Source organism: Arvicola amphibius, chromosome 10 (assembly GCF_903992535.2).
Source record: "Arvicola amphibius chromosome 10, mArvAmp1.2, whole genome shotgun sequence".
Classification (NCBI taxonomy): Eukaryota; Metazoa; Chordata; class Mammalia; order Rodentia; family Cricetidae; genus Arvicola; species Arvicola amphibius.
Genome location: NC_052056.1, coordinates 72033715 through 72055203, shown reverse-complemented (window position 1 = coordinate 72055203; position 21489 = coordinate 72033715). Strand labels below are relative to the sequence as shown.

Genomic DNA, 21489 nt, shown 5'->3' with positions numbered 1-21489 from the left:
TCCACAAAAATAACATTGCTACTGACTCTGATGGTGGGGTGGTCTGAAAGAAAATGGTCCAAACGGAGTGGCACTATTACAGGCTGTGACTTTGTGGAGGAGGAAGTGTGTCACTGTGTAGGCGGGCTTTGGGGCCTCATATATGCTCAAGATACCGCAAAGTATCTCAGACCACTTCCTGTTGCCTGTAAGATGTAGGACTCTCAGCTACCTCTCCAGCACCAGGTCAGCCTACACACCACCATGTCCTGTCATGATGATGAGGGACTGAACCTCTGAACTGTAAGCCAGTCCAATTAAATGTTTTCCTTTATAAAAGTTGCTGTGGTCATGGTGCCTCTTCACAGCAATCCCTCACTAAGACAGATGGGACTTCAGGTAGCAATGTACTCACAGGGTAGCCAGACTCAGGGACTGAAAATGACAGGAGCACTGCAGTGCAGCCTTGGTCCCTGCCCATCCTGGGGCAGATGCCTCTTCGGCTGTGCCTGGGCCACATCTGACATCTATCAATCTAGTAGCTGAGCTGGTCATTTTGACCAACCTTGACAGCTTCTGTCACTTCAAAAGAAATAGAAAACCATCAAAAAGTGCTTGAAATGAAGATTAACATAAATTAGCATATCCTGAGGTAAGTTCTGTCCAGCACTGACATGGGAAAAGGAAGTGTCCTTGGTGTGCTGACTGAAGCGCTAGGTGGGTCTGGGTCCTCATCACATGAATTCAAAAGATGAAGGGCGAGTTTCCGAGTTTTATTCATACAGAAAGAAGAAGGATGAAAGATTTACAGCAGAAAGCAGAGCTCCGGAGGGGACTCCAAGAGAGCGGGGAGAATGTGTTAATCTGGCTGTGCAGGATTTCAAACAGCATTTAAGGAAGGAACTGGACAACGCCTGAGGCCATTTCTAATGAGACTGGTTAATTCTCTGCGTGTTGCATAAAGCCAATGAAGGACCTACAAGCTCTCTGCACATCAGCCTAACAACAAGGGATGATGGGTTCTGTCCATCTAATTAGAGGAGTTGACATGCTCTGAACCTGTAGGGGTGGAGGGATCCCTGAGTGAGTGGAGTCTTGAGGGGACATGTATTTTGACCCTGGCATGGCCACCTTGTGAACCAACTGACCCACGGAACAATTTGACAAAGCTGGTACCCATAGGGACCAGGCTCAAGAGGAATGGCAAAGCTGTCCCCAGGAGGGCAAGTATGAGTATTTATGAATGACTGATTAGGGTGTACAAAAACTGGCCACGGTGCTTCCTCCGCCCATGCTGTTCTCCTAGAGAGATCTCCTACTCAGAGCAGCCCCTCCCCTATGTTGTACATAATAAACACTCGGAAGTTCCAAATTTTGGCAGCAGTCATAGGGGTAGTGGGACCCTATCCAATCCCAACTCCACTGTACTGAGTCTGTGTGTCTGTCCTTTCATCATTCCCTGGCTGGCCCTAGCCAGGATTCTGCCCACCTGACATTCCTTACAGTACAGCTTCTAGTTGTACCGACCTTGCCAGTGTCTCTCCGGTCCTAGCCCTTGGCAGGGTCTGCTCCCAGTTTATAGAAATATGCTCTCTTTGTTTTCATGTTTGCATGACCAGATTGTAGCTTACCTCAGCAGAGCCAACTCTATCACAGCTACCAAGAGGCAACTACAGTCTTCCTTCATTACCTCAGACTTGGTTCCTGTGTATGGGATGATCTGGGTGGTCTCCTTTCTAGAATAATTGTGGATGCTTCTGGTTAGAAACTACTATTGCTTGCAATTGAGTCTGTTACTATGGTGGTTTGAAAGAAAATGGACCCCAAAAGGAGTGTCACTATTAGGAGGTGTGGCCTTGTTGAAGGAGGTGTGGTCTTATTGGGAGAAGTGTGTGGGCTTTGAGGTCTTTTTCTCAAGCTTCCCTCAGTGTGACAGTCAATTGACTTCCTGTTGCCTGCATGGTGGAAGATTCTCTGCTCCAGCATCACATCTGCCTGCAAGCCACCATGCTCCCCATCATGATGATAATGGACTGCACCTCTGAAACCATAAATGAGCCACCCCAATTAAATGTTTTCTTTATAAGAATTGCTGTGGTCATGGTGTCTTGCTTCACAGCAATAGAATCCCTAACTAAGACAGTTAACTATTGACTACATCAGATGCAAAACTTGGCTAAAAGGTGACGGTGTCTTGCACATTATTTTCCCAGAGCTCTATCTTTCTCATCTGGTTACCCACCTCCCCCTAGTTAGTGTATAACCAGCTGGACCTGGTTAGCTCATGCCCAGCTGCACCTGGTTAGCTCATACGCCTACACTTGGTTAGCTCATACCTAACTATACCTGGTTAGCTCATACCTAACTGTACCTGGTTAACTCATACCTAACTGCACCTGGTTAGCTCATACCCAATTGTATCTGGTTAGCTATACCAACCTGCAACCTCTTTAAGTTTTTATCTCTAGTGTCCCGCCCCTACAAAGAATTCACATTGCATTAGTGCTTGGCCCCCTGGCTGAATGACTTTCAGGAAAGTCAAGTCTCTCTTAATCTGTCTCACTGACAACCCACGTGTGCACACAAACTCACACGCATATGCACAAGTGCTCGAATATGCATGTACACGTACACACACACACACACACACACACACACACACACACACACACACAGGTTCCAGAGAGATTTTTGCTCATTTTATTTATCAAACACTACAATCAGCAAGTGTGAGGTCTCCATCTTCTTTTCTGAAAATGAAAGAATGTGATTTCCCCTTAAGGACACTGAGTCAACACAAACAGCAATGTTTATGATTCTCCTAACTTTCCTCTTTAAGTAAAGCAGATAGGAAGATCCTCACCAAAGTAGCGAGGGAGTCCAGAGCAGGTCACACCGACTGTTGAATCTTGCCGTGTAGCCTGGCGGTACAAACTCTTTTCCAGGATCCAGAGACACTAATGGGTATATTTCTATCACATGTGATTTGTGAAGTTATAAAAGACATTATCAGTGCAACTGTACCCAACATATGGCAAAGCTACAAAACAAACCTATTTTATGACCTCCTTAATATGGTTGGTATCGCTGAAAACAAGACACAAATGCTGGGCCAGACCTGAATGTGTGTAATTACAAACAATACTGCCTGAGGTCACTTAGTTGACACATACTCACTGTGCGTCTAGCATGGATCACAACTTCTGAACTCATGTCTCCACCTGTCATTAGCAGAAAGTTTTTCAGTATATAATTGGATCCTTAGATAACATGTTGAGGGCAATGCAATATTAAATGACAATAGCAAGCAGAGATCACTTTTACACTTATCCAGGCAAAATTAAAGACAGAGACCCTTTTGTGGTCTTAACAGATATATGAATCTGTTAAGATGAATCCAAAGTTAATGCAGAAACTAACTCTACCAACCACAGCTTAAAAAAAAATGAGGATAGGCATTATAGGTATAGCTATAATTTTACAAAGTCAGTATGAAAAACACATTAATTCTAAAACACAGCTTCATACTGTGCTAAGAAATGACATCAATGATTCTCTGTGGATCAAATGATATTTCTGTATTACTGAGTGAAGTTTGTAACAAAAGCACTTCACAAGGGCATGATGAGATGGAATGGCCTTTGCTTTGACATAGATGTCAATTCGTGGCAACTGAACGTAAGGCCTCTCCCATGTGAAACTGCCACCAAATAAAAACTTTAAAAGGCAAGCTGGAGAGAAGGCTCAGTGGTTCAGAGCACTGGCTGCTTTTCCAGAGTTCCTGAGTTTAATTCCCAGCAACCACATGGTTCTTATTTTCAATAAAAGGAAAAAAGTTCCAGTGATGTTATTCACAAATAGAAAAAAATCTTAAAATTCATAAGGAGGCAACAAAAGATCCTGGGTAGCCAAAGGCATCATGAACAAAACATACTCAATTTGAGATTATACCACAGAGCCCTAACAATGAAGATACGGAGCTGACACAAAACAGAGACATAAATCAATACAATAAACTAAGGACTCAGATATAAGTCCATTTTATTTTGACAAAGACAGCAAAAATATACACCCAAGCTTCAATAAGTGATGCTGGGGAAACTATGTATCTACATATAGAAAAATGACACTGGATTGCCCACAAAAACACAAACTCGAAACAGATCAAAGATTTTAACATAAAACTTGAAACCCTGGGAGGGCTGAAAGAGTCTCATGCCTCTCCCCGCTACCCCTCCTACGAGGGAAGATCAGTTGTCACCAGGGCCAGCTGTGATGCTCTTTTGCACATGGGCACAGGTGAACTTATGAAGATGTGGAACTCTGGCTTGGAGAATAGTCCGGTACAACCACCACCCTCTCTGAAAGCTCAGGAACCTTGCAGAAGAGGAGGCAGAAAGACTGTAAGTCAGATATTGGAGAAGGGCTGTCAAGTGCCATTCTCTAGGCATGGCACAGCCATGGCAATCACGAACTCACAGCAAACTGCAGTCACCTGCATGGGGCCTGTACAAGACTGGCCCTGTCAACTGTCACTTGAGTATGGGAAAACGGCTCATGAGGTCCTAGCCTTACTTCTCAACTGCTAGCTACCGATAATCTTGTGGAGAGAGGAACCACTGTCTTCAGTTGTGCGACCAATGTTCCAGCTCACCGGTCTACAATGGTGGGCTCCAAACTCATACAGACGGCCCTCCCTTAAAAAGCATCCCGTATCATTAGCAATTAGAGAAATGGAAATGAAAACTACTCTGAGAGCCCATCTTACCCTCGTCAGATGGCTAAGATCAAGAAAACAGCAAATGCTGGCAGGAATGCGGGGAAGGGGGAGCCCTCGTTCACTGCCGGTGTGACCACTGTGGACGTCAACCTGCAGAGTCCTCAAAAGCTCAAAGCAGACTGACCATATGAGCTGGCTGTAGCACTCCTTGGCACACACCGAAAGACTTGGTGTCCTACTGTACAGACACTGGGTAGCCACGTTCACTGGTGCTCCGTTCACAACAGCTAGGAAATGGAAACAGCTTAGATGTCTACAATTGATGAGTGGCTAATAAAAAGAAAAGTGAGATTATAAAATTTGCAGACGGATGAAGGAAACCGGAAGTGACTTACGGCTGACTAGCTGGACTTAAGGCCTACTCAACAGCAAGTAATTCATGCCTAGGACTGTAAACCCACCCAACTAGCTGCTGCTGTAGACGTTAAAGACCCTAGAGGAGATACCATTACCGCCATTTTCATAAACCAATATGATGTATAGCTTTATTGTTAAGTACTTATCTTTATATCTACAGATAACTATAGATCTCACCCCCTCAACAAAGAAGCTTGTTTTTGCAGTGAACAGAGACCAGGACAGACATACACAACTGGTCAATGTAGAGAAGAGGTGACAATGGGTGTTCTGTGGACATCTACAGTGCAAGGCTTACCCCTAGGCTCAGGGAACATCACAGAAGGGGGACAGAGAGGTTATAGGAGCCAGAGGACCAGATGCCTGAGGCTATGTAGTGTCTGCAGACATGGTAAGGATTCTGCACCCATGAAATCTCAACAATACAGTTTGCTAAAGAAGACCTGCACAGTTACAAACAAGTCAGCATGCCAATGCAGGCAGGGGAAATTTCATACGGCCTCACCCCTAGATGAGGAGCTACAGGCAATGGTTTCTGAGAGAGGAAGAATCAATCTTCTTCAGGTACAAATCACCTAATAAATTTTCCAATCCCAACTGGTCGTCACATGAGAACAACACTGACTGGACTCGGTAGATTCGGGGTGCTGTTTCCTTTGCTTGGTTTGGTTGTGTAATTATAAAAGTGGTCATTAATTTGAGATGGAGTAGGCAACATGATAGGAGTTGGAGCTAGGAGAGGAAGAGATGAAAATTATGTAAATACAGCATTCATGTAGTCTCCAAAAATGCTTTAAATTGAGAAATGAAATGAATGGTAACAAATGCTGGAAGGATGTGGAGAAGGGAAATCCTTATTCACTGTTGGCAGGAATGTAAACTTGTGTAGCCACTATGGAAATCAGGGTGGAAGTTTCTCAAAGGCTAAAAATAGAGCTACCATATGACTCAGCCATACCACTCCTGAGGATGCGCCCGAAGGATTCCACTTCCTACTACAGACACTTTCACATCCATGTTCACTGCTGCTCTGCTCAAAATAGATGTGAGACGGAATCCAACTGGATGTCACCAACTGATGAGAGGATAATGAATAAAACCACGTAAAACCAAATTAGGAAATCTGCAGGAAAAGGGATGGCACTGAACAATATTATACTGAGTGAGGTAACCCAGCTCAGAAAGACAAACTCCATGTTTTCACTCAGAAGCAGATCCTGGCTTTCAAATTTTAGATGTGTATGTTTACCTTGGAGTGACTTCAGAGGCCAAGGAGTTAGAAAGGGACCACTGTTGGGGGTTGGAGGAGGGGACAGTAGAACACATGTGACAGGTAGGCACAGGGGAGGGGCAGTGACTCAGGAAATGGCGCAGTGGTACAGGCATGGGAGCAGCGGAAGAAGAGAGGCTGACAGAGTCAGTCAAAACTAAGGATGTGTGGAAAACTCACATAGAAACCTACTTCACAAACTAACTTATAAACACAATTTAAAGCCAACTGTGGTGAGTTTGAAGCCAGCCTGTCCTACACAGCAAGTTCCAGGACAGCCACAGCTATATAGTGAGATCCTGTCTAAAATGCAAACAAAAAATTATAACTTAAAATGTTTGAATGGAGATATCCAGCATGGGTAGATAATGCTTCTCCCAAAGCAATGCGTACCAGTGCCTGGTATAAAATACTCCCCTACAGAGTACTGGTCGTGGGTGCCCAAGAGGTCCCCCAAACGATCCAGGTTATTGCCAGTGCTCTTAGTTGCCCTAGAACTTGATGTTGAGGCCATATTGCTGAAGACACTATACACCTTGGTTACAGAACATATAAAAATCACAGTGGAAATAAGATGGAGGCTTATCCATGCTAGATAGCCCTCATCATGCCATAAGGCTCCACGTAGGCTGCTGGCAGAGAAAAGCCATCAATGGTCTTACCCAGCAGTAAAACCTGTGCATTAAAATACTGGCCTGCCAGGCAAGATGTGCCCACTTATACAATAATGGCATGACCGTTATGGTGTAACCAACCACGTGTGACTGAATTAGAGGACCTTGGGAGAGAATGCATATCTGGTACTGTGTGATGGTTCCTTTTCAGCTTGGCAGAATATAGCATCATCTGGGAGATGGGCCTCTGGACATGCCCACTGGAGATTATTTTAGGTACATTAACTGATGTAGAAAGACCCATCTTAACTGTAAGTGGGGTCATTGTTAGGAAAGCAGATTCTGGACTATATAAAATTGAGAAAGAGATGAATACAACGTGTAATTTAAACAGCGGTTTCCACTCCCAGTTCCTTTGACTTCCTGCCATGGTGTACCACGCCTTAAACTGTGAGCTGAAATAAATTCTTCCTGTCTCCAGGTACTTTTTGCATTAGTTACTTTTCTGTTGCTGTGAGAAAGCCCCATGACCAAGGCGACTCATAACAGAAAGCACTTAATCGGGCATATGGTCCCAGCGGGTTCGAGTCCCCAGTGGTCAAGAAGAAGCATGGTGGCAGGAAGAGATCAGAGACCACATCTCAAACTACAAAGAGAACGTAGGGAGAGCTAACTCAAAGCCCAGTGACATACTTCCTCCAGCAAGGTCACACCCAATCCTCCCAGACAGTCACCAAACTGGGGACAAAGTATTCATGTACTGTAGTGATGTGCTGCGGGCGGCTTCCCGCCGCCCTGCTCTCGGCCACCGGCTAGCTTAAAACCCAAAATAACAACACACAAACTGTATTCTTTTAAATACTGCCTGGCCCATTATTTTCAGCCTCTTACTCACATCTTGACTAACCCATATCTAATAATCTGTGTAGCACCACAAAGTGGTGTCTTACCGGGAAAGATTCAGCATGTCTGAATGGCTGGCTCCATCGCATCTCTCTCCCTGAGCAGAGGCACAGCAGTCTGCCCCAGAGAGGAGAGGTGGGGCAATTGTCTGAGCCATCTACCTCACTTCCTTTTTCCTGTTCTGTCTACTCCACCTATCTAAATCTTGCCCTATCAAAAAGTCAAGGCAGTTTGTTTATTAGCCAATGGGAATCCTCCATCAATATACCTATGACTTATGGGTGACATCTCATTCAAACCACCATGCTCTGTCAGGGTATTTTACCACATCACTATATTACAAACCTGGTCAGAGGAACTGAGGTCATAGGCCCTGATGAAGGGCCGGCTTCTGTGGTTTCACTAAATGGACACGCTATCAAACTACCCGCAAAGTATTTATGTTCACGCCCGCTGCTGTTCTCAGCACTGCTAGGTTTGCACTGTTCATAGCTGGAGAGTTAGCACAGACTTGCCACCAAGACTTCAGCAAGTATAGATAAACATTCTGTTTTATGCTGTTGGTGGGGTCGACACATTCCTAAGCACCAGTCCAATGTGAGAACACCTGCCAGCTTTCCCACCCTCTGACAACCCCAAAGAGACTCACCCAGAACATCGGTCCACATCTCTCAGTAGAGACCTGACCTCTTTCTTCTTCAACCACCAGACAAGGTCCGGCAGGATCTTCAGTCTGAGCAGAAGGTGACTGTTCTACCTAACTGCCCTCTTCCCCTCTGGCCTACGTTTCACTATCACCCCCTTGAATATATTCCCTGGAGCTATGGTTATGGCTATGATAGAGCTATCCTTTAGAAGAAGCAACCAGGCATTGCCGGGGGAGATGAGAAAGCATGAGATTCCCTAGAGTTAGTAGTATGGATGTGGGAAAGGAGAACCAGAATAACATAAAATCTACAATGCTAACTGACTAACAAAGAACATTTGCGCTAAAGGTTTAACAACTAAATTCTCTAATCACTCTTTATCTCTGTATAGGACATGGATAACTAGAGATTCAATTACATCCAAATGCTGCAGATTGCCGTGCCTGAAGACCAGGCCTCCACCCTTTAGGTGGCATACAGTCTCCCCTAGACCATCCCAAAAATCACACCCAACCCTACCTATGTCTCCATTTTCTACCTCTGTGGAGACAGTCTTTCTTTAGATATGCTAATATCATCTTAGGTGACATTGAGTCCCACTCTCATGCTTTCAACCTCAAAGAAACAGACATTTCTGAGCTGTATTCTGCAGGAAACCGAGCTCATCTCTTATATGACTTTAGGAAGCCAACTCTGAGCTCTGCTAGTGGCACCTACATCATATCACGTACGCCCACTCAGCCCCACCTGTCACCATCTCGTCAGTTTCTCTTTCATAACCCTTCACTTGAATTTTATTCTCCGAATCCAGTGGCCTCTCTGCAGCTCTCGCTCTTCTGGAGTTCATTACTGTAAATGGCACTTGCCCATTTCTAAAACACCCTTTCTATGGCTGGCTCTAATGGGCCTGAGCTATTGGTTCTGCTCATTAACTCTAAATTTCTCTGTTTCGGCTCTGGGTCAAGATTCCAGCATCAGGCATACCTGGATCTGTATACGGGCGCCAGTCGTGACTGGCAATATGCCTGTGGGGAAGCTACTGGACTTCACCAGGCCTTCTTTAACAACTTTAAAATAGACATAATGGCATTGATTGTCGAGAATATCCTCCGCACAGTCAGTTTAGTCTGTCACAAAGTAATCAGTGAGCAAACCCAAACAATCACTTCGGTATCCTAATTCTCAGCTCCCGGGACTCCTGCTGTCTTTTTGCCTTGAAGAATTCATCTCAAATTACTAATACGTCAATATTTCCTGAAGTCATGAATCCAAGGCTAAATCTTTGTCTGGCAAAAAAAAAAAAGAAGGGAGGGAGTGAGGGAGGGAGGGAGAAAGGGAGGGAGGGAGGAAGGGAGGGAGGGAGGAAGGGAGGGAGGGGGAAAGAGGGAGGGAGGGGGAAAGAGGGAGGGAGGGAGGGAGGAGAACACCTAAGGGTCATCTTTATTCTTTGCGCTGTCTTCTTGCTCTTGGAGATAGCACACTTCACCATGGCTCCAACTGCAACCCCTCAGTAAACAGAAAACATCGGAACAATCTCTAGCCCAGAGCTCTCCTCTGAGTTCTCGAATCCAGTATGCCACTGCTTACTGATGTTACCGTGAGAGGACTAGGACCACATAAACTCCAATGAACCCAAACTGGCTCTGTGGTCACCCTCCCCATCTCACTTTATCTCCATCTATTCCAGCTGGAAAGGCCGGAAACCTGGAAGTTGTTCCTAGCAAACACCACATTCCTTCCCCATCCAAGTCTACACACACCCGTGAACTTCACCTCAAACATCTCTCAAATTCACCCACCAACATCCATCTTTAATTTCTTCTTCCTTCTAAATGAATGTCACTCAAGGACAAAAGTCTACTTTCGAGAACCTTCATATGGTTTATTCTCTCCCACTTCTCTTCTGTGGCCAAGCCATGTCTTCTTCTTTTATTTTTTCCCTCAAAATACTTCTTAGAAACTTTCATCTGTTCATTTATTTAACTGAAAATCATTCTTACTGGGAAAGGGTTAAGTAACACAGTAAGAGTCCTGGATTATATAACTAGCCATCCTCCAAACACGGTAACCACGCAAGAATGCACCTATGAGTATATATTCACATGTCTTCTGTAAACACTACATATTTTCAGCCTTTTCTATTTTACATGGTTATGAACTTCACGGTCTTAACATCCATCATAAATATAACACCCATCATATATACTGAACTTGCTTAATTGTTCTGATTCTCTTTCCCAAGTATGATGGGATATCTCTCAATTTTGCATTCAATGAACTTCAGTGAACAAGCCAATGGTGTCCTCATCTATGCCATGTGTGACTTTAAAGGAATCATAAAAATCCACGGGTCACACAGCCTTAGACTCTGTTTAAAGGGTGGGATGCAGCGGTACTCATGTCTGCATTTCGTCTCTATGACATCTCATGAAGAGAAAATATGTAACATAAATACACAGATTACAAGAATCATGCCAGAAAACAAGGTTCTCAAATATGTTAACTGCCTCTACTAGAGAATAATTTTATTTTTGTTAAAAAAAAAAGTACTAAGAGTTGATACCCAACCTGGCGCTTTGATGCCACAGCTGCTCATGAATGCGACCCCTGAATCTCTGCCAGTGCACGAAGCACAGAACAGGAGCAGGAGCCTGGCAGAGACTAGAAAGAAGAGATGAAGGCCTGGGGAGGTGGCTCAGTGGGCAAAGTTCTTGCCGTGCAAGTGAGAAAACCCAAGTTCAAATCTGCAGATCCCACACAGAAGCCAAGCATGGAAGCTTGTGTCAGCAACCCCAGCGACACAAGAGACAGGAGGTGGACATATAAATGTCCCCAGAAGCCCACAGACCAGTCAGTGTGCAGACAGCAAAGGGACTCTGTCTGACCCAAACAAGGTGAAAGGTGGACAGACCCCGGGAGACTCACACACACACAAACACACAAGTGTATACAGACATAAACATCACACACATACTTATACACACACAGACACAACATACCCTCACTCATACACACATATACACACAAACACTAAACACACCCTCACACACAAACACACATAGATGTACAAAGACATCACACACATGTATGTACACACAGACACCAAACACACACACATACCCTCACGCACATATGTGTACAGACATAGACATTACACACACATATCTATATATACACTAACAACACACACACACACACATACACACACGGGGACAAAAAAAGAAATCATAAAGAACTGCCAACATCGGTATACCTGATGGAAATACTTTCTTAAATTTGGATTATTTAAAATCGATCCCTGATCTCTTAAAAGAAAGCAGGAAGCATTCTGGAACCCATCTGAGTTATCTGAGCTCATTCTAATTTCCTTTTTCTAAAAAGGATTGCGCATAGCTGGGGCACAGATCAAGAGGCGGCAGAAAAATCCCTGTTTGGGGGACTGCAGCAATTTCGTTGACCAAGTTCTCATTGACCCAGACAGACATTAATGACACAAGATGGATAACAGAGCATGAGGCAACTAGGTAACTATGGAGCAGCCTCGACAGGGGCTCCTTCCGAACTGCCATCAGCAGCTCTATCAGCAGGCTTCAGGACTCCGTGGCCTTCCCTCTGAAACTACATTATAACTAGAGTGAAGATACAGTCGTTTACTACAGGCACGATCATGACAGGAACACAGGAGGAATGAGATACACACGTAAATACACAAACATCATGCAATCCAAGAATAGAGCCAAGACTAAAATCACAGTAGCCTAGGAAAATGGGCTAATCCCTAAGGTATCATCAGCACTTGTTTCCAAAGCCACGCATCCAGCTTTGAGAGGGACAAGCTGGGGATTAATTACCACCGGTTTTAAAGCTTACTTGATGGCCTAGCAGACAACAAGCTTAGTCTGAGGACAGCAGCAATCCTGGTGTGATGGGGTCTGAGAAGGGCTGACAGGAAGCAGCCACGCGAAGGCAGAGGGGGCGCTCAAAGGTGAAAGGTGGCAGTCTTGGTCCACAATGGCCAGAGCAGAACTCGGGTACTTCTCGCCTAACATGAGCACACATGTTCAGAACAAACAACCAGGATGGGTAGGTACGTGAGAACTATTCTAGAGAGGAAGGACGGACAGAATGGCGGTTCAGAAACAGCACTAAACAACAGCCTCAGTGGGAAATGGTGGCTGTCTCCACTAAGCCATCCAGTGAACATGAAGTTCAAAGCTGCTTCAGAAAAACCTACTTCCCTCGAGGGTAGCCGGGAGGCAGAGGAAGAATGGCTATATGTGCAAGAAACTCTTAATCTACTCAAATATGCATATCTGGAGTGGAGCTCACGATGGTTTGAGAAAGAAGAATGAGACTGCTCTATAGGATTTAGGAGGAAGGGGGATAGCAAGAGGGTTCAGGGAGTTGAAGACATTTGCTTCAGGATTCCCCCAAATCCACAAAGTTATCCTCAGACCTCCACACGTGCGTCATGGCTCATATGCACTTGCGCACGCACACACGATTTCATAAGGTACATGCGGGAACAGAGAAAAGACTATATAAGGAAGACTGTCGAGAATCAAGGCTCATTAATGAGGAAAAATCGGTTTGACTAGACGCACACTTCCCAGGAGTCAACTCTACCTGGGAGGGATAGTGCTGAGGTAGGAAAGGCAAAGGCTGCTGGGGCCATCTTAACTTCTTCCCATTCCACAGTATGAACGGGATGCTCGTAGGAGGTGCCCCCCCCCCCATTGAATTCATCCACTTGTGTACTTTAGCACCCACATCTCCTACTCTGAAGCCACACTTGTGATGAAAAGCAGAAACTTTCTGTTTGGCCCCCTTAGCAGAGGAAACAACAGCAAACAAAACCAATGTTTGTTCTCCATCCATGGACCTTGAATCTATAAGGGAAAAAGAGCAAAGATTTTTCTATCCTTTAATTCATGACTTCAACTAAGATATTTAAATATCTTAATGTAAAAAAAGATTTGTTACATATTGCCTCTCTTCTTGTGAGCCATTTGCTTCTGAATAACAGGAAAAATAAGTTTGATTGAAGATCACTTGGAAAATGTATCTTAAACACTTTAAAGCCCTCTAATCTAAGATTATGTGGAAACAGACTTCAGAAATGTTTCTAAAAAGAAATGATTCATCAGTGAGATTAAGCTAAATGCCGAAGTAATCAAATTGTGGAATTCTGATTAAATGGATACTTAGTTTAATCTACTTAAAACTTGCAGGATAAATAGAAAGGGCCTGGTCTAGACTAGTTCTGACTTGGCTCAAATGCTGTAACTGGCTGTCTAAGGAGTTTGCTCTTCAAACTGTTCCTTTTAACTTCTTAGAAGCCATTCTTCATACTTCGTCCTCAATCTAAATACAATAAATGAGGATCACTTGGACTTCTATGGGCTCTTTCTGCTAAATAGTAGCCAGGAAGAAAAGGCAAGAAAGTGAAAGGGGCATGCCCGTGCCTACTCAAACCCCTGAAAAGGTTTCCTTGTCGGTGCAGCCGCTCTGGTGGATTTACCACCTCTAAGCAAGTATGTAAAAGAAAAAGCAAAGAAAACCAAGCCCAGGCTTCTCTGGGCCAGAGAGGTCCCCTTTTGTGACTACAGCTAGGCTCCCCCGGGATTTCCTCCCGTCGTCCCGGCACCGCCGGGCCGCAGGCGGGCGACCGCAGGCCGACGCGGTTCCACTTACAGTGACACCATCCCAGGTGACAGCACCAGTGCAGCTTGAAGCACTTGCCGTGGCTGTGCGTGGCACAGATGGACAGCCCGTCGCACGGCTGGAAGTCGGGTCTGCGGGCGGCGCAGCTCCGCGCCAGGGCCTGCGCCTCGTCCACTTTCTCGCTCTTCCAGCCGCGCTCGGGCGCCGCGGCCGCACTCATGTCTCCCGGCGCGGAGCGGGTACCGGAGTCCGGGAGCGGAGCGGAGGCGCGGGGCAGGCAGGACGCGGGCGGGCTGCGGGCTGCGGGCTGCGGGCTGCAGGCGCGGCGGGCACCGGCTGGCGGAGAAGCCACCCCGGGAGGGCGCAGCGACCGGGCCTGGCCTGCCACCTCCCCGCGCCCTGGGTCCCTTCTTCTGCTCCCTCCTCCTTGCTCCCTCCTCCCTTCTTTCTCCTCTCCACCTCCTCCCGGCTCCCACCTCCCTTCTCTCTCTCTCTCTTTCGTCCTCCCCGCCGCTCCCTCCTCTCTGCTCCCCCACCCCCTCGGGCAGCCACGCCTGCACGCGCACGCGCACTCTGAGGCTGCCGCGCCCCTCTGCGAGCCTAGCCCCCGCGAGTCGGTCTCACACGCCTCTCGAAGCCGAGGGAGGGCCGCGAGGATGGTCAACCGGGTCCTTGTATACACACACACACACACACACACACACACACACACACACACACGTCCCGCACGCGCCCCCCTCTCGTGGGGGCGGGGGGCGCTCTGGCTACAGCTGGCCTCTCCCGCAGCCTTTCGGCACACAGTCCAGCCTGGCCTTGGCACTCCCTCCCCGGTGAGCCACGGCGTCCTCCGGGGTCCGGGAGTCGCGTGGCAGCAGGGGGCGGTGACCCGAGACCCGAGACCTAGCGCGTTCTTCCCAGCGCCAGCAGCTCGGAACTAGTACTGGGCTAGGGGCGTCGGGCGACTTGGGTGGGAAGATGTGTTAGGTTTTATGTCCTGATATATGGGATTGGGGCGGGGGTGTTCACTGAGTGGCTTGTAATGGCCAGTGCGTACAGTCGAGTGGTGCGGAGAGGCACGGGGGGAGAGGGAGTTGAGTGTGGACGCCACAGTGTGTGAGCGCGATTAATTGCATGGGTTGAACATGGGTGTGTGTGTGGCGGTGTGGTGGGCTGGAATGGCGTAAAGACCTTATGCATGGAGTGTCTGTGTGGCGTTAACACGGACGTGGACACACAGATGGGACTGCCTGGGGCCCAGCCTGGTCAGTGGGTGTGGCTGCCCAGGCTGCAGCTTCCTCTTCCACCAGCCCAAGTCTGCTTGTTTGTCTTCCCTCCTGAGCACAACTTGTCTCAAATACGTTTTCCATGCTGGGGAGCAGCGCTGGGAATTGGCTCTCCCTGCTACCGGGGCCAGGATCCAGCCTGAAACTCGGAAAGCGGGGAACGCCCTCCTTCTCAGCTTCCTTGCCAAATAATCCTCAGGTCCAGGAATTACCGAAGGTAATTACTGAAGGTCGGGAACAGAACCTCTCGGCACAGATGCTGGACTGGGACGTGTTTATGTCCGGATCTCCTTTTCACTTTATTCTCTTCCTGCTTAGCAATGATATCTAGCCTGGCTTTAAAGGAAATTCATCCTAAAGCCCTCAAAAATCTTTGCTACCATAAGCAACCTTTCCCAATTTTCCCTTTTATTTGACCTTGGCTTAGGAAGGGAAATCTAATTTACATATGTCTGACTCCAGTGAAATCTTCGCGTGTCGGGGATTGAGGGGGATCCAGATGGCAAAGGCTTTCTTCTAAGTCACAAACTCTGACTTCCCATTACCCTTACACTGAAACAGCATTAAACATAAGGTGTCATCACATCACCTACTTCCCAGGTGTCCACCCCTTCAGTCCCAAAGCAGCTCCCTGCTGACTCATAGTATCCATGCATCCCTGCTGTTAATAGAGCCGTCTCAGAATAACTTCAGCAAGTGAAGAAAAGCCAAAGGAACCCACCCCAATTATTGCTATATTATCCAATCATTTTTTTCTAAATTTTATGTACTGTGTGTGTGACTGTTTTGCCTACATGCATGTTTGTACACCAGCTGCACACCGTGCCCTCCAGGGCAGAAGAGTACACCAGATTCCCTGGGACTGAAGTTACAGGGGTTCGTTAGCTGCCATGCCAATGCTGGGGTTTGAACCCAGGTCCTCTGGAAGAGCAGCCAGTGCCCTTAACCTCTGAGCCTTGCTCTAGACCCATCAACCAGTTTTTTTTTTTAACAATGGGTATATTCATTTGTTTTAATCTATTTTTCTCCCTCAACGTATAAACTTCCTCTAATACCAGGCATATCATATAAGGCCAAATAACAGGACCTTCCAGGAGGGCGTACACAGCTAACCTCATTTGCCTTAATTACAGACTGAAACACAAGATTTCATTCATTAGGAAGCATGCTGTCTCAATTTTTTAGAGCAATGGGACTATTCCTAGCCAAGCCGTGCATGCCCCAAAGACCTAAGATGCCAGATGCTCATAGCCATCAAAGGTCAGTCTTGACAAGGGCTATGACTTCACTACTTGGCGATCATGCAACAGTTCAAATCTTCAGGTTCTAATGTGACGAGCTGAATGATTTGTTCCTGTCATAGTGTGCCTCTCTGTCTACTGTTAATGTAAGCCGTCTTTGGACACCAACCCTCTGAACACTTACAATCTGAATCTTTGCAAACAGGTTTTGGTTACCTAACCAAGCAACCAAGTATCATGGTTATAAATAAGCTACCAGCGATCTGCTAGTCATATTAAACCAATCACAGGGCTGCCAGGGATTGGGGGGAGCAGCAGCTTCCAACACAGTGCAGCTAAACTGGGAACCGCCTGTCAGGAATGAAGAAGTCTGTTCAGCACGGCCATTAGCACAGCTTGGACTCAGCATTTGCTCCAGGGTCAAGGTAAGAGCAGCATCTTTAGACTCAGATGCAGCCACACTTTCCTGAACCACTGCAGGTGCTCCCCAGAAGTCCCTCTCCTGAATTGTTTTCTATCTCTAGTAAAACGCTGACCAGAAGCAACTTGGGGCAGAAAGGGTTTACTTTATCTTAATCTTCCGTGTTACAGACAGCCGCTGAAGGAAGTCCTGAGTGGAACTGAAACAGAACCGTGGAGGGACAGTGCTCACTGGCTTGCGACTCCACGCCTTGCCCAGCTTGCTTTCTTACACAACCAAAGACCACTTTCCCAGAGCAGAACCGCCCACAATGTTCATTAGTCAAAAAAAAAAAATGCTCCCACAGACTTGCCTACAAGCCAATTTGATGGAGGCATTTTCTCCATTGAGGGTCCCACTCCTAATGACCTGAGCTTGTGTCAAGTTGGCAAAAACCAACCAGCACAGTTCCTTTTTTCATAGTATCTCAAACATTCACAACCAGAGACTAAATTCCTCCCACCCCTCCCTCTAGTGTGCTGAGGAGAGACTGTCCTGTGAAAACTGTCCTCAGTTAGCTTCTGTGGCTGTGCAGAGACACCACGACCGCAACTCTTATAAAAAAAAAACTTTTAATTGGGTTGAATTACAGTTCAGAGGTTCAGTCCATTATCATCAAACTGGGCCATGGTGGCGTGTAGTCAAACATGGTGCTCGAGAGGTAGCTGAGGAAGTGCTCTGAGACACTGGGCATGGCTTGAGCATGTATGGGACCTCAAAACCCACCTCCAGAGTGACACACTTCCTCCCACATTCAAGGCCACACCTACTCCAGCAAAGCTACACACTCCAGTAGTGCCACTCCCTTTGGGGGACATTTCCTTTCAAACCACCACAACAGCTGTTCACAAAGACCCTCTAAAGCAGTCTAGCAGGAACTGTTAATTCCTGGTGCCTGGATGGATGCATCAGAGGCATACGATGAATAGTGTTGAATGGACAGACACATCAAAATGTTCACAGCCGTGCTGGAGATGGACTTCAGTGGTAGATGTGAAGAGAACTGAATTGGAACCCCAACACACGGCAGGGTGGGGTGGGGTGTCAGATTTTCTAAAGTGTTTAGGAAGACGAAAGACCTGACTTTTAAATCCAGAATCCCCAGAATGAGCAGGTTGTTTTGAAGCCTGTAGAGATCAGGTGGTACCTTGTCCTAAGTGACTCCATATTGTATAAAACAGTGGTTTTTCTCCAGGTCCCTTGCGCCGAGAGGCTCCATTGTACAAGCCATTTATGACTCTGCAGCTGAGCTGTTGGGGCGGCTGACCACTCCCTTGTTTGAGGGGTGTGGCCGCCCCAGGGGTGGAGGATACCTTTAAAAGAACCGGGTTTGGGGTAGACTGGCCTTTTTTTTTCCCCTTTTCCTCTTGGTTTGCATAAGTTTATCCCATTTTTCTCCCTTTATTAAAACTGATTTATTCTAAAAGGACTATTTTTGGTTATTTCCAAATTCCTCCGACCGCCGCTACAATTGGTGTTCCAACGTGGGGCACGCCTTCTCGAGTCCCTCAACCCCGCGCTCCCGGGGCCTGCAACCGCCATTTTCCCGGCTGGCCCACCGCTCCTGCGGGTTAGGCCGAAGCCACCAACGCAGAAGAACTCCCGCTTGTACAACTGGGCAGCCCAGTGTGTTTATCAGGGTGACCTGGGGCCGTGAGAGCACATGGACTGTGGTGGCTTGAATAAGGAGAGCCCCTCAGCCCCCAGATTTGAACGTCAGTTTCCCGTGGATGGACTATTTAGGAAGGATGAGGAGGTGTGGCCTTGCTGGAGTGATGTTGGAGAAGCACATGTGTGTGCTCCCTGCACAGACACATACATAAAAATAAGAGGGACTTTAAAACAGAAATGAAACCAGCCTTAACCAGCCCATTTCAGGAAGCACTGGGAGGTTATGTCGCTAAAGAACACTCTAGAATACAATGACTCAGATTATAAATGAGGCAGCTGGTGAGGTCAACAGCCCACAGTCAGCACCTTACCGACACCCAGCGTCCCAAACACTCAGATACAATTCAGTGCCTACAGAGTGCTGTCTAGCTGCCACGATCTCCTTTGTGTGACTTCCTCCTCGGCAGAGAAGGGAGTTCCCAAAGTTACAAGACTCACAAGGTCTCACAACTGCAGTGAAGGGGAGACTCTCTGATCAACTCAGTTGACTGCAGGGTCTTCAGGATGCTCTAGGGATGCAGCTTTTGTGACTCCTCACTTATTCTGGGCTGGGCTTTTCCGTGACGCGGCTGCCTGTGAGCCACCCATGCTCCAGCAAGGATGCCCCAGGAAACTCACTGGCTTGCTAAGCGACTTCCTCAGAATCCTTTCTCTAGTTAGTCCTGGTTCTCTATCACCCCATCCCCGGGTGAGGAGATGCTATTCCCTGTCTCCCCAGGGAAAGTGACATGGCACCCTAAGTTTGCTAGACACAATTTGAAGGGGCTACCTAAAGCAAGCCTAGGATTATAAAAGGAAATTGCTTATTGTAGGAGCCAACCATGATAAGCTTAATAGAACAGATCACCTAAAGAAGTCTGAACTTCTAATCATTATCACCTGCCAGTGTAGGACCCAGCCAGGATAAGCTTAGTGGAGGCCTGAGTCTCAGTAGTTTACCCTGAGGCAATACCTGGTTGCAGGAAGGACCACAAACTGAGACCACCCAGGCACCACCCAGGAACAGACCATCCAAAGGAAGTTCCTAATGTTCCAACCATTGTAGACAGGATCACCTGCCAGTACACAGTAACAGGACACCCCCTAGACAAATGTCAGCCAATCAGGGGTCCCGAACCTTAGAAATCCCTCAACCCCACCTTTAGTACTAAAAAACCCAACTCTAAATGATCTCAGGGCTCTCCATTATTCCAATATGTTGGACACACAGAGAGAATGAGTTTGCAAACTTGTCTAAAATAAAGGCTCTTTGCTTTTACATACGGGACTCGGTTTCCTTGTTGGTTCTTGGGGGACTTCGCGGATCTGGGCATAACACTTATAAGGGTTCAAATAAAGCACAAAGGACAGGGCAGAAGGCTGGGTCTGCCCCGAGCCATCAAAACACATTTCCCAGGAATGCACTGGTTGTACAAAGGCCAGGGAGAGGGCAGCACATACCGGGCAGCCAGCACGGCCTGGGCCAGCTCTGCCATCTTCTTGAAAGAAATATGGGTCGGATGGAGCAACTGCAACTTCAAAAATAGAGGTGGGAACATTTCCAAGATGAGGTTGCGAAGAATGTGATTTGTGTTGGCCTCTTGTCAGGTGCCCTCTTGGAACCAGCCAGGTGGAAACTAAATATTCTGAAGGCATCTGTGCCCTTCCTTTCAGCCAAAACAAGGGTTCCCTCAAGAAATCGGATTCCCCAGGAATCTCACACTAAGAGAAAGAAAATGTTGAAGCCTGGGGCCAGCAGAGGAGGAATTTGTCTCCAGTTTCACAGTTGTGGCAACTTTGCAGGAGGGCCTGGAGCTGAAGACACTGACGGGGATAATGGGAGCAGGGGACGCTATGACTAAGACTGCTTAGTTATGCACAACTCCAGATGCCTGTTCAAGCCTAAGCCGCATGCCAGGACCTCGAAGCTGGACTTAGAGTCACTGCACCTCTTTTGCCTACCTCCTGTACGTTCCCAACATTGCGTAAGAGTCCTTTTCTCTGCAACCCATTGCGAGCTCTCAGTTTAGTTGGCTTATTTAAGATGGCTAGCCAAGCCTAACTTGTCAGAGATACCAGGATCCAGGCCCCAACCCTATCGACTCTGGGGAAACTATGTGTGTCCCTATGGCAAGGACTCTCTAGCCCATGGCTGGCAAGAACCCGAGCCTGACAATAGCTGCTGAAGCTTGGCAGAAAATTTGCCCACCTGGATCCTCAGATCAAAACACAGTCCTGGTAGCCTTAGAGAGACCTCTCACCAACAAGGTCCTAGATTCCTGCCCCACAGAACCTCCGGAGGTAATACGTTTATGTTACGTTAGCCAACTAAGTTGTGAAGAAGTTTGTTGTGTCTCAGTAAGTGACAGGACAGAGTGTTAGGGTCAAATGTGCACTTTTTATACTAACATTGGAAAGCCCCAAGGCCCCTTAAATGGGGCAAGGCCAGAATGAGGTCATTGAAGTCCAGGGAGCCTGAACACAAGGGAAAGCGGTAACCCTGAGGAGATGAAATCAGAAAGACTGGAGGTGATTTGGTTCTAGGGAGCAGAAGTGTTAGAAGGACAATGGCAATCATTAGTCAGGAAACAAAGGAGCATCAGGCCTGAGCAGGACTCTGTAAGCACCCCTCTGAGGCCCA

General features: G+C 47.0%; 1 protein-coding gene across 1 annotated transcript in view; it reads right to left on the bottom strand.

The window, feature by feature from the left end:
- The window catches only part of C10H3orf70 (chromosome 10 C3orf70 homolog), a 36261-nt gene extending 21808 nt beyond the window's left edge, over nt 1-14453 (bottom strand). Inside the window, exon 1 of the mRNA XM_038345536.1 lies at nt 14245-14453. Within this exon, the coding sequence (XP_038201464.1) occupies nt 14245-14434 (190 nt within the window). The 5' untranslated portion in view covers nt 14435-14453. The remainder of the gene's footprint in view (nt 1-14244) is intronic.
- Between the last annotated feature and the right edge of the window lie 7036 nt (nt 14454-21489).